The 13,220-nt window shown below is 54.0% G+C and overlaps 1 protein-coding gene across 3 annotated transcripts; it reads left to right on the top strand.

Annotated features, from left to right (window-relative positions):
* The first annotated feature begins 4,457 nt into the window (after positions 1-4,457).
* LOC138400937 (BPI fold-containing family A member 1-like) lies at positions 4,458-11,347 on the top strand. Of its 3 annotated transcripts, none has more exons than XM_069496112.1 (10): positions 4,458-4,504; positions 5,958-6,062; positions 6,111-6,180; positions 6,352-6,523; positions 7,975-8,082; positions 8,400-8,549; positions 9,458-9,542; positions 10,119-10,182; positions 10,544-10,619; positions 11,203-11,347. In XM_069496112.1, exons 2-9 carry the CDS (start codon positions 5,973-5,975, stop codon positions 10,582-10,584), a joined length of 780 nt encoding a protein of 259 aa, XP_069352213.1. In that variant the 5' UTR covers positions 4,458-4,504; positions 5,958-5,972; the 3' UTR covers positions 10,585-10,619; positions 11,203-11,347. The 3 variants fall into 3 exon arrangements, with proteins under 3 accessions (XP_069352213.1, XP_069352211.1, XP_069352210.1); XM_069496110.1 differs by having other exon boundaries at positions 11,165-11,347; XM_069496109.1 differs by lacking the exons at positions 4,458-4,504; positions 11,203-11,347 and having other exon boundaries at positions 5,973-6,180; positions 10,544-10,584.
* The last annotated feature ends 1,873 nt before the right edge of the window (positions 11,348-13,220 follow it).

The raw sequence follows: 13,220 nt of genomic DNA, 5'->3' as shown, positions 1-13,220 counted from the left end.
ACTGTTTCTTGATCTGGGTGCTGGGTATTCGGAGGGACGCTTTGTTTATGAAAGCTCACTGAGCTATTCACTTATAAGTAATATATTCTTACAACTTTAAAAATATATTAAATCTATTAAAATTAGTTCTTTTAAAATTTCACAGTTTTAAAAATAAAAATATTTACCATGCAGAATACTTGGAAGGAGCACATGGAAAAACCATTTACAGTATGCTCGGCATGTGCTAAGTCCGTGGGAAATGCTTACTAAATGTCATTTAATTTAGTGTTAATTATTTGGCTATTGGCTATTCAATTATTAAATATTGATTCCCACCCTTCTCCATCCCAGGGTAGGGAAAGTGTCCTGAGAATTCACGGGGAAATAACACACACATATGAAAAATAGTCATACACGCATTAAGCACTTGGTGTGTGCTGAGCTTGGTGCTTGGGGCATACATTCAGCATCTCACCAATGCCTCCCAGAAACCCCGGGAGATACAAAACTGTTAGCCCATTGTATGCATGAGAACACTGAGGATCAGAGAGGTAAGGTCACTTGCCCAAGGTCACACAGCGAGGAGATGGACAAGTTGACTGCACTCGGGCCAGACTCTAGAGCACATGCTCTTAACCATTGTTCATCCCCCCCACTCCCTTCCAACAACCCCCACCCTGCCCGCCACACACACGCTGAGGGGGAAATGATGAAATATGTGTTCAGCTGGATTGACAAGCTCAAACAAGGAAGTGTCAACAACTCAGAGACCAGAATAGGGCAAGGGAGCCTCATGTCTCCATCTTTCAATTCAAACTCCCTAATCTGAAATGCTTCACTGGGGATTTGCAACCCTAAACGCCCAAATTCACGTAGATGATTCGGCGGGACAGCCTTGAGCTCGTGGGGTTCTTCCTGCTCCTGATGCAAAGAGCAAACAAGGGAGGGCTGGGCCCGTCCCCCAGGGGGTTGTCTGGTCCCCCAGTGAAGGCAGCTTTTGTCTCCTTCCTCACGGCCCCACCCTCGGTCAGCTCAGGGGCTTCCTCAAGGGGCCTGCTCGGGTTTCTTGGATTCTGTTTTCATTTTAAGGTTCAAGGAGCCGTGGACTCACCACATTTTCTCCCAGAGGAGCTTGTTGCACAACAGAGCCCAATTAGGACACTGGGGTCCACGGTGGGGCGTGGTTCAAGCCGAAATTCAGGCCCGTGTTCAGAACCTTGGTGGGGGCCCCGCCCCTCCGTGCCTTATAACTTCCATGCCCTTCCCCTGCAGGGCACTGACGCTGTGCCAGGCATTGGGCTGGGAGCCACGTTTGTTTTCCCAAATTGTAACCCTCCTACGGCCCAGGAGGTGAGTGTCGTGGGCTCCGTGTTATAAGTGAGGAAACTGAGGCTCAAAGAGGGAAGCAACGAATACGTTCTAGAGACCTGCTGTGCAGCGTTGTGCCCGTAGATGACAACACTCTACTGCACACTTGAGAGTCTGGAAAGAGGGTAGATTCCATGTTAAGTGGTCTCACCACAGCACAATTTTTAATAATTAAAAAGAAGAAGGGAAGCTCCTCCCCCAGTGTCACACAGCAGGTCGGGAACTCCGGGCGTCTGACCAGAGCCGATGGGGCCAGGGAAGGCGGTCGGCGCTTTCTGAACCAGAGACTGCGCGCAAACTTGTCCTTGGAGTAAGAGCAGCGCTGAAGCTGGACAGCCCCAGATGACAATCTGAGGTGTTCTCTCCCCAGCTGAGGTGACCCTGGGCAGGTCACTGCCCTCCCTGAGTGTGTCTTCCCATAGGACTGTGACAGATGCTCTACAGTTCCAGTGTCTCACAAAAGGTCATTATTAGTTTTATTATTCGCTCGTAAATGCAGGTGGGAAGATTAATCTCCAAGGCAAGGGGAGCTTGCCTGCAGCAACTCTACTTAAGAACATAGTTTTCTCATCGAAGTCAGGGTGCCTAGCTCTCCGGGACCCTCTGCAGCCCACGTGAAGACCCTTTCAGACTCAGCCCCCGCCTGGCCTTTCCCCCAGGGCACAGACCCAGCATCGCCCTTCCCGAATCCTGGAGAACAGAGCTCGCATAGGTCAGGGCCCCTTGAAAACTAAAATCAACTCCACCCTTTAAAAATGAACCTTTTGGCCGGGCGCGGTGGCTCACGCCTGTAATCCTAGCACTCTGGGAGGCCGAGGTGGGCGGATCGTTTGAGCTCAGGAGTTCGAGACCAGCCTGAGCAAGAGCGAGACCCCGTCTCTACTAAAAATAGAAAGAAATTATATGGACAGCTAAAAATATATATAGAAAAAATTAGCCGGGCATGGTGGTGCATGCCTGTAGTCCCAGCTACTCGGGAGGCTGAGACAGGAGGATCGCTTGAGCTCAGGAGTTTGAGGTTGCTGTGAGCTAGGCTAATGCTACGGCACTCACTCTAGCCTGGGCAACAGAGAGAGACTCTGTCTCAAAAAAAAAAAAAATGAACCTTTGATTCACAAAAACGACACCAGTAAAGGTTCCCAAATATAATCGCAATCTGATAAGCTGAAAGAAAGGGGCACCACCTACAGCTTCTGAAAAATGCATTGAGATGACATTGACAGTCTTAAAACCTCAGTGGTGTGTCCGTCCACTTGGTTCCTGACGCCCTGAGACCCGCCCCTGCTCAGGGACTGGGACGTGTAGCCCTGTGGCCTCAAGGAAGGGTAATTTCAGCAGAAGCAGAAAGAAGTCTTTTGAGTTTCCAAAGCCTGGGTTTCTGACGAAACTGCAGCGGCAGAGAACAGATGGGTGGCTGCCAGTTGGGGCTTTGACTATAAAGGGGCCACATGAGGTGTTTGGGGGAAGAGGGAACTATTCTGTGTCCTGATTATTTCAGCGGCTACGTAACACTGCACATGTTAAAATTCATAGAACTGTACACCGAAAAGGAAAAGTCAATTTTATGTATGTTCCTTTTTTTTTCAGTTTTTAAAGTTTGAGTTTTTGGATTTTAAAACTCAGAGCACAGGAGGCTTTGAGCACAACACACAGGTAATGAAGTCAAAGCAAGGTGCTCTACACCCAAGACTAGAAAATTCCCCATGTTGGGTTGGTGGAGCGTGAGAGTCCAGGAAAAATTGAAGAAGGTGTAGTTCTGGTGGGTTCTGATAGTGTCTCGGGCCCTGGTCACTCCCCAGGCAAACCTGGGCATGGGAGCAGGGGCAACAGGAGCCCTGGGCAGGTGTGTGGGATTCAAGAACAGAGGGTGGATCGGGCGTGGTGGCTCACGCCTGTAATCCTAGCACGCTGGGAGGCCGAGGCCGGTGGATTGTTTGAGCTCAGGAGTTCGAGACCAGCCTGAGCAAGAGCAAGACCCTGTCTCTACTAAAAAATAGAAAGAAATTATCTGGCCAACTAAAAATATATATATATAGAAAAAATTAGCCTCCCACTTTTGCTTGTAAGGTGTTAGAATTTGCAGGGCAAGAGCTGCTCTCACAGGTCCAAGACCTTGGCCTTTCCATAACTCGGTTTTTCCATCTGTTAAACGGACTCCAGAGGCCCAAGTGCTGAGGCCAAATGTAATTTCCCTGGGGAAGGGGGAGAAGGAGGTAAGATGAGACCAGGATGCCACACGGTCCCTCAGGCCTGGGAACATAGAAAGACTCTTCCCGGATATAAAAGCGGGAGGCATGAAAGCGAGGAATTCACAGACGCGGGAAATTCATCTCACAGTGCGACGACGACGGAGAGAGTGTGTGTCTCGCCCCAGGCCAGCGGTGCTTCCCTGGACATGGCACCTCACGCTCTGAGCCTCAGTTTCCCCTTTGTAAAACAGGAATCCTCATCCCCACCTCACACAAGGCTGTGAGGATTCGTGAGATGCTGCACGTGAAAGACAGTGCCAGACCTGCATACAGCAGGAGCTCAGCAAGCGTCAGCTGTCGACCTTGTGCTCATTGTTATCACTGTCCAGTGAGCTGCATTCTAGCTCTGTCACATCCTCACTGTGTGCTTGGGCACTTGTCCCACCGGGCCTGGAATTGAGGGACGCGCCAGATGCAGGGACGTCCGATGCAGTTTGACCCTTCTGACACTGGGGGGCGCAGTCCTCCAACCGGAGAAAAAGACTCAGACCAGGAGAGGGAAGGGGCCGCGAGATGAGACCGAGGTCCCTTCCTGGCCTCCGACCGGCTGCCTCCTCCAACCTTCCCAGCATGGTCTTCCAAGTCACCCGGGACCGTGGGTCCCCAACCTCGGCCCTGCTCGTGAAATCGTAAAGTCTTAAGTAACATCCCATCTCAGGTTTTTGTCTGTTTAACTTGTCAACCAAATAGCTTAACTGTCCCACCTGCTAATATGATCAGCAATTATTTACTTTGGAGAGCCCTGAAAGACACCACCAGATTGCACACTTCTGAAGTATCTAGAAACCCATCACCCAATCATATGTTTCCTGATTCCCACACTATAAAAGAGGCTGCCTCCTCGGCAGAAGTGAGCAGGAGAGAGAGGAGACCAGGACAGCCGCTGAGACCTCTGGGAAGCCCAGGTGAGACCCGCCCGTCCTGCGGCCCCTCCGCTGCCCTTGGTGGCAGGGGTGGCAGGCTCCTCGCTGTGGGGTGGCACTGACGGGCTAAAATCTCGGGATCACTCCCCCGGGACCTTGCAAGAGAAATAGGACTGGCCAGTGTGGTGGCTGTGGGGATGGCCGGTCACTCTGCCTTCCTACGCGACCAGTAACACTGATACTGAAATGAGCGCTGCTCATGCCCTCAGTCAAAATCTCTAAGGCAAGAGTTTTAACCTGAGGTTACCAACGTGGACACAGATGATCCACAAACCTCCTAAACCTGCCCACCCAATGTTGCACATTTGGATGCATTTTGCTGGAACTGGGGTCTCTGGCTTCCATGAGATTCATAAAGGGTCTGTTGCCCAAGAGATTCAGAGGCCACAACTGGCTCTTTGGACCAAAAAGACCTTTCGGTTCCAGGCAGCCACCCCAAGGAGGGAGCTGGGCCGAGTCAGCCGGTTGATGGGCTTATGCCCAAAGCAGCCAGTTGTCTCCAAGGTGTAGGCACCGGCTCTGGCTTTGGACACCCAGACCAAAGAGACCCCGGAGAGGATCAGTGGCATCTGGGAGGCATCTGGTTCAAAAGGCAACCAAACCTCAGGGGTTGCCCCAGGGTTTCATCCAGGGCAGCTCGAGGGAGCAGAGAAAGGTGTAGGAAAGATGGAATATGTGTTTGTGTGTTGGGTGAGCTGCCTCCAGCCACAGGCCTGCCATCCCTTTGTTGAGTGACCTTGGGAAAGTCACTACTCCTCTCCGGTCCCCTGGTTCCCTGTGTGCGGTGAGGACTTCGGGTGGCCCCAAGATTTCCCCAACACAGGTTTGCCTGAGATGGTGGCCACGGCCATGCGACCCGATCTTGCATGCCGTGCAAGGGCGTCCACAAGCCATCGTGGCCTGAACCCAGGCCACAGGACTTAACAGGGACGGTGGCAAAGCAGTTCGGGTCTTCAGCTGCTCGCATGCTTAAGCCTTTTCATTTGCTCTGCGTGGGCAGCGGGCTCCAGGTGCAATGATTCAAGCCATCGCGTGCAAGCCCAGCTGGGGAGTAAATCTCTGATGGGCACTTATTTTAATAGAGGCCTCTGGTTCACACAGCTCTGGCTTCTAATCCTCTCTCCACCGTGTACTTGTGACCTTGGGGGAAGTCACCTGCACTCACCGGCTCTCCGTTGCCTCACCTGTGCGATGCAGGCGATAGGTGCCCCCGTCTTAGGGTCGTGATGAAGATGAAATCGGTCACGGAGTGCACAGCAGTCAGCTTGTTGCCTGGTGTGGAGAAGTTGCTCAGTACTGTCAGCTGTTACTAGTCACACACCCACCCCCGGGTGTTCTGGGAAACAGAACCCCACCCCCCAGGGGGCGAGGGCAGGTGGCGGATAAATTCCCCTGGGACATCCGTGCCATGTTGGACCTGTCCTTCTGTCCACAGATACCAAGAGAGAAGATGATTCCAATCGGGGGCCTCCTTGTCTTCTGTGGGCTGTTGGCTCAGACCATGGCCCAGCTCAGAGGCCTGCCCCTGCCCGTGGGCCAGGCCCTGCCCCTGCCCCTGGGCCAGGCCCTGCCCCTGCCCGTGGGCCAGGCCCTGCCCTTGGCTGTGACTCCGGCCCTGCCCTCGAGTCCCACAGATCTTGCTAAAGGCTTAACAAGTGGTGAGTGAGTCTGTGACAGCCTCTTCCAGATGTGTGTGTGTGTGTGTGAGTGTGTGTGAGTGAGTGTGCACCCCACTGTCCAATGCGGGAGGGCAGGGAGGAATGGGGGAGAGGGTCTGAGTGTCTGGAATTGCCAGATCTGACCCCCAGAGACCCGATGCCCATTTCCAGGCCTCAGCAATGGCCTGCTCTCTGGGGGTCTGTTGGGCATTCTGGAAAACCTTCCACTCTTGGACATCCTGAAGCCTGGAGGAGGCACTTCCGGTGGCCTGCTTGGGGGCCTGCTTGGTGGCCTGCTTGAAAAAGTGACTTCAGTGATCCCTGGCCTGGACAACATCATTGAGTGAGTTGCCCTAAAATAGGACCTTGGTCCCCACTAGGGAAGCCCAGCTGGTGATCTTCCAGTCCCAGGCAGTGACCCTGCAGGAGGGAGGCGGGTGGCCGGAGGTGGAACCAGCACTGGGTCCTGAGGCCCATCTCCAGCCTGGCGGGGGACCCCAGCCCTCTCATGCCAGTAACTGCCCCACTCCTGAGCACATCCTGGGGTCCCGGCGTCATCTGTAATCCTCACTGCAGCCCTCTGAGGTCGATTTAATAAGCTCCAGTTTACAAATGGGAAAACCGGGCCTGTGCTCACACAGCCAGAGTGACGCGTCTCACTCACACTCACACAAGTCCAACGCCAAGGCTTTCCCGCTGCACTGCGGTTACCTTACTCTCCCCACCTGCGGAGCCCCTTAGCCCAGACGGCCTTCGATGTGAGCAAGAGAGCCCGAGCTGCCCTCGATTATGTCATCCATGTGACTAAGATCGATGCGCTGCCCGTGGAAAGATCTAGCATGGGGTTTCCCATGAGAACCTAAGAGCTCGCTAAGCAAGAAGCCATGGAAAGCTTGGTGGCCATGAGCTGGCAGAGCCTGGGTCCCTGAGAGCGCTGGTGCAAAGCCATTTCAAGATTCCTACCCACCTAGCCGCTCGCTTCCTGACCCGGAGACAGGCAGACACACTCTAGAGCTTGACCTCTAAATGTACCACGTACTTGCTAGATGACCTGGGACAAGACACTCTGTCTCTGTGTGATGGTTTCTCCATCTGTAAAGTGGAGATTGTTGTCCCCACAGAGAAAGACTATTGGCAGGACTGGAACAGATGTGACTCCCCTGGCACCGTGGCTGGCTCAGAGAGAACGCCTACTTCCACCCTTTCTGCCTTCTCCCCGACTTCCTGCTCCTCCATCCCATGCTAACACTGGTGACTGACCTGCCATTGAAGGCCGTGGCAGGATGCATAATTCCTACCCACCCCTATCTGTGCAGGGTCTTCTCCAGTTGCCCACGCATCATCCATCCATCACTGACCAATCCATCCGTCCACCCATCCACCCTTCCTTCCATCTAACCGCTTACTGTCCCATCCATCCACCCACATATCCATCTACCCACCCTCCCGTCAATCTAGAGTCCACCAACAGGGACTGGCCACTTTCTTTGTAAGGCTCCGAGCTGGCATACAGGGAGCAAACATAATCCAGACATGGTCTCTATCCAAGAGCACCTCACAGACTGGCGGGGAGGAAAGGGCAGTGTGTGTCCAGTCTGGTCCAGGGCAGAAGCTGGGAGAGACCAGTGTGTGACTTGGAGCCCATGTGGCTTTGGCTGTAAGACGCCCCTCCCATGTCCCCCGTCCCAGGTGGGGAGCTCTGCGTCCGGGATGAGTGAGGTTGGGTTAAAGATGGCTTCTGGGTTTGGGGCTAGAGGAGCTGGTGTTTCTCCCTCAATGTTGCTCCCTGAACAGCCTAAAGGTCACTGATCCTCAGCTGCTGGAACTCGGTCTTGTGCAGAGCCCCGATGGCCATCGTCTCTATGTCACCATTCCTCTCGGCCTGAAACTCCGTGTGAAAACGTGAGTGGATCCCAAAGGGGGATGGGAGGATGGCTAGCCAAGGGAGACCCTGGTGACCATGGGTAGCTAAAATGGGGGTGTGGGCGTCTTAAGGACCGGAGCCTCCAACTACTCGTCTGCTGCTGTGCTGAGTGACCTTGGGTCACTTGGGAAACTCACTCGACCTCTGTGAGCCCTGGTTTCTCCTACTGGACAATGAGATAAGTATAACCGTGGGCGAGATGGAGTGAGGCGAAGCTGGCATTCCTGGCAAGGGGAAAACGCTCTCTGCTTGGGAATGGGGGCGATCAAATACCAGTGGGGCATCTCCTCTGCAGGCTCCTGGTCGGAAGTCTGTTGGAGCTGGCCGTGAAGCTCAACATCACTGCAGAAATCTTAGCCGTGACAGATAAGCAGGAGAGGATCCACCTGGTCCTTGGTGACTGCACCCACTCCCCTGGCAGCCTGAAAATCTCCCTGCTTGATGGGTGAGGCCAGAGGGGTGGCTGCTCCTGCCCAGAGACAAGAGGGTGTGATGAGGGATGGATGGTTGGAAAGATGGGACAGTGGGAGAATGGATGAGTGAGAGGATGGAAGGGTGGGAAGACGGATGAGAGGGAGGGAAGATGGGCGGGTGGATAGACGGATGGATGATGGATGGCTACAAGGATAAACAGACGGATGGTTAGATGGTTAGGTAGATGGAAGGAAGGATAAATGGATAGATGTATCCATAGATAAATGGATGGGTGTGTAGTCACTTATGCCTTCTTAGGCCAGGCTGACAAATTTTAGGGTGGATTTGGCAACAAGAAATCTGAATTTAAGCCCCTCCTAGGATGGGAGCTGCTTCTCCAGTCTGGGTTGTAGTTTACTTCTCCGTGATAGGGAACTACTAATACACTGAGTTACTGATAGAATCCGCCAAGATAACAGGTGGGAAAGTGCTTTGTCCTGTAGGGGTAAAATAGACATGGAGCCTAGCCGGGTTACTTGTTTCCGTGACCTGTCGCATGAGACGACTGCGTCGTACCTGTTATGCAAGAGTTGTCCACAGCATGGCTGACATTTACTGAGCACATACATGGTGCTTCACGTGTGTCATCTTACTGTATCCTCATGACAACTACACACTAAGCACTGTCCATTCATTTGTGGACTCTAATAAGTCTTACTGACACCCACCGTGCCCCAGAGCTGTGTGTTTCTGCACATACCTGTGTGCGCTGCTGGGTGGGCTGTAACTCCCTTTGCATAGGCCCTTGCTGTTTGCCTATGTGCAGGTGTGCACGGATAAGGCCTGATTTCAGTGACTGAGTGGGGTGCACAGTGGCCCCTCTGAAGCCTCCATATCAACCCCAGGCCTCTGCATGACCCCGTGACCCTTCCCTTTCAGACTTGGCTCCCTCCCCATTCAAAGCCTTCTTGACAGCCTCACAGGGGTCTTGAACAAAGTCCTTCCTGAGCTGGTGCAGGGCAAGGTAAGTGGGACAAAGTGGGGTCCCCTGATCCTCAAGTCTGAGAGCTTCTCAGGCTGGTAGAGAGCCCTGGGGTGAGCACATCTGAGCCCCTCTGTTTGATGAGTAAATTCCATCCATCCATCTAGCCATCCATCTATCCATTCATCTGTCCATGTTTCTTCTTTCCATCCTTCCAAACGCCTTCACCCCTTCCTGTTCTGCACCAGGCTCCGGCCTCTCCACACTGGCCCTGCGCTGAGATGTTCTCCATCCAGGCTTCTAGGGCCACAGACAAACAGTCTCCCAGCCTGTGCCTGGGTGCCTCCCGGAACCAGAGCGCACCACCCTATTTAGAATCAGATGTGCTGTCGCAGAGTCACCCCTGGGCTCAATGTGTGATTTAGGGCACTTCACAGCACCCTCACGCCTGCAGTTTCTGCTTCTGCCTAATGTGCACGTGTGACTGTCGCTTAGAATCAAACGCTTTCAGGAAAATGATAGAAAATCTTCCTGGAGAATCTATCAGGGGCTGCTTCTGCTCCCAGGGTCTTCCTACAGGTGCCACTTTGCCTGACTCCCCTCTCTGCCCTGTGTCAGGTGTGCCCTCTGGTCAATGGGGTTCTCGGCCAATTGGACGTCACCCTGGTGCATGACATTGTCAGTAAGTTCCCAAGACCTCTCTCCTCTCTGCAGGAGCAGTGACTCCCCCCAAGAGGTTTTGTCCCTGCATGCCACAGGACAGCTAGGACTCTCTGGCCTCCACTCTCCCCTTTTGCGGTTTCTTTTTACCCCTGAATTATCCAGATAATTTTGAGGTAGATACCCCATGTCCCCCCTCGGCCTTGACACTGAGAACAGCTGTGCCAGTTGGTGGAAGGGGGCCTGGCCCCCTCCAAGCCCTGCCTGGGCAGGGCTGGGTCTCCAGAGCTCCCATTCCCTGGCCCCCCAACTCAGGGAACATGGGGTCTTCCTGGACCCCTTCACATCAAGCTCATGACTTTAGACTGTTTTCTGTTTTCCAGACAAGCTGATCCATGGGCTAGAATTTGTCATCAAGGTCTAAGCCTTCTAGGAAGGGACCTGGCCTCTGCTGAGCCGGTGAGTGCTGTCCCCTGCTCCCCAGGGTGTGGAGACTGTTCTCCTCCTGGCAGGGGTGGCAGGGGTTGGAGGGGGCCAATGACAGCCAAAGAAAGAGACAAATATCCACAGAGACACACACGGGGATGCACAGAGAAGTCCACAGAAAGGCTGGCAGAAGTGGTGGAGAGCTGCAGGCGGCACAGCACACAGCTACACAGAGAAACACGCATGGCCACGGATGCACACAGACACACACACACACACACATGCATGGCCACGGACACAGATGCACACACTGTCACACCAGCACGCTCACACATGTGCTCGCGTATGCGGACTCACCACGCACAAGCACATGTGTTTACACAGACACACACTCACTCAGACACTTGCACAAGGAGCCCCCTCAGCCCAGGCCTGGGCCACCCTCGTGGCTGAGACCAGACCCCCACGCCCAAGGCCTTGGCCTCCTCCCATCACTCAGGAGGGTGGGTTTGATGATGGGCCAACACCTGAGACTCCAGGACCTCGAGTCTCCGTTCTGATTGGGGTCTCCCCAGCAGAACCGCTCCTCGCTGCTCGCTCACTCCCTCCTGCCCAGCTTCCCAGCGCTCGCAGGAGGCCGGCCCGTGCGCTGGAAGATGACATGGCCGCCTTCTCCCTGAGGAACCTGCTCCCCGTCCCTTCCCACCAGGCACGTGTAACATCCCACGTCCCTCACCTAATAAAGTGGCTCTCCTTCTGCACTGGGGGCCTTGTCATTCTTCACCACCACTTGAGAGCTCCCGGGTTGGAAGAGCGCTGGCCCGGGCGGTTGGTTTGCACCCTACACCGTGAATCCTAATGTCTTGAGCAGGTCCGGGAGACGTTCGGATGAGTGCAGATTTCAGCATTCCTGCCCGGGGAGCCTTAGGAAGGGGGGACAAGGAGGTTGGGGGTAGATGTCATCCTCCAAGCACAGACGATGACACAGAAGGTTGTCCCACCAGGAGTGCAGATGGCAGATCAGAGAGAAGTTCAGTAGGTGGGCCCGGAAGTGTGTGGGTGAGGCTCCCGGCCAGCTGTCAGGCTGGGGGGCCCAAGGGCAACTGGGATCTAGGGAGGGTGAACTGATTCCAGCGAGAAGGTTACACTTTAGTTGTGGCCACTCCGTGCGGAAATGCCTGGGACACCTGAATGAGACGTCCAGGAAGCTCACGGATACATACATCACCTACCACCTCTCCTTTGATTACTTGGAACCAGCCAGACTGGCATCTTTTTGGTTCTCTCATCAAGAGAAGGACAAAAATGACAAGGAGGATGTGTAGGAGGAAGGACAAACTGGGGCCAAGTATGAACTGCTGAAGGGCTTGAGAAATACAGGCATAGAGAAAAGATCATTGGAGTTGTAAATAAAAAGATTTTTTTTTTTTTTTGAGGAGAAGGAAAGGGAAGTTTATTAATTTTCCAGAAAATGAGGAGGGTGGAGCCTCCTGTCTAAAATGCCATCGTCCTCCTAATAAGCAGAATACGGAGCTTTTAGAGGGAGGCCGCTGAGCTTCGGGCTGCTAACATCTCCTGTTCCTTTGTTAGACTTACCATGGAACACGAGGATGTTGTCTAAGTCACGGGAAGACTCATGGATTTACCACTTCTCTCTAAGCTGGGCTAATACGTCTTCAACACCTCACCAACCGCTGGCTGATCTCCCCTTTAAAAAGAAAAAGCATCTGTCTCTAGGGTAGGATTGTTGAAGGAAGGAAGGAAGGAAGGAAGGGAGGGAGAGAGGGAGGGAGGGAAGGAGGGAAAAGAAAAAGCAGGCAACGTGTGCTGGCCCGAGCGTAACAGTACGTTCCTGTATGTTTTCACTGTGACTTCGGGGACGGTATTGCACCTCGCGCTGGCAGGTGGTGACGCTCAGAAATGGTCAGGCCGTTCCTGTTCTGCACTTCAGGCAGCCTCCTTCCTTGCACACATAATCAGCCCCCAAAATCATGTTCCCAAGTCAAATGTGTGAAAGTTGAAAAAAGTATCAAAAACCTCCCAGAAGGCCCTGAAGCCCCCAGGAGGCTGCGAGGTGTCGTTCCAGGATTGCACGCACGTTCTTGATTTTGTTCAGTGTCCTCACGACTGTGACATGTGAGCACTGGGTATGTCTGTTTCCTGCACTTCCTGTCTCCCCAAGAGAACACGAGCCCCAGGACGGCAGGGGCTGGTCCGTGTGTTCCCTGCTATGTCCAAGGCACCCAGGACTGAGTCTACACACAGAAGGGGCGTAACACCCACCGAGTGACCAACTGGCCTGCTGGCTGACGGCACCGTCTGTGCCACCAGTCCTGATTCACCAAAGAAAACGAGAGAGTCAGGGGGAAAACGTTGGGGGATGGGCCCCTCAGAGCCCACAAGCCCTCCCCCGTACAGCCAAGTCTCAGTCTCCGGCCTCCCTGGCCCTGCCCCGGGCTGCTGGTGGGACCTTCCCCGCCCTCCTCGCCTGGGAGAATGAAGGTGGGGTGGGCCAGGGGCTGCCCTGAGAGTCTGTCTCCAAGGATGGCCATCTGGGGGGAGATGGGGCTAAACCTGAGCACCCCAAACCGAGGCTCCCCATTTGAGGGACTCAGCTGTCCCCAGAGGCCTGGC

The sequence above is a fragment of the Eulemur rufifrons genome, chromosome 20, assembly GCF_041146395.1.
Source record: "Eulemur rufifrons isolate Redbay chromosome 20, OSU_ERuf_1, whole genome shotgun sequence".
Taxonomy (NCBI): Eukaryota; Metazoa; Chordata; class Mammalia; order Primates; family Lemuridae; genus Eulemur; species Eulemur rufifrons.
This window is presented reverse-complemented; position numbering and strand designations above follow the sequence as displayed.

Bases quoted from the DNA above. Each gene is read 5' to 3' on its own strand.
- LOC138400937 (XM_069496109.1), top strand. From the start codon at position 5,973: ATGATTCCAATCGGGGGCCTCCTTGTCTTCTGTGGGCTGTTGGCTCAG. The intron at 8,550-9,457 runs GTGAGGCCAGAG...CTTCCCTTTCAG, and splicing joins AAAATCTCCCTGCTTGATGG to ACTTGGCTCCCTCCCCATTC. The intron at 10,183-10,543 runs GTAAGTTCCCAA...TCTGTTTTCCAG, and splicing joins CCTGGTGCATGACATTGTCA to ACAAGCTGATCCATGGGCTA.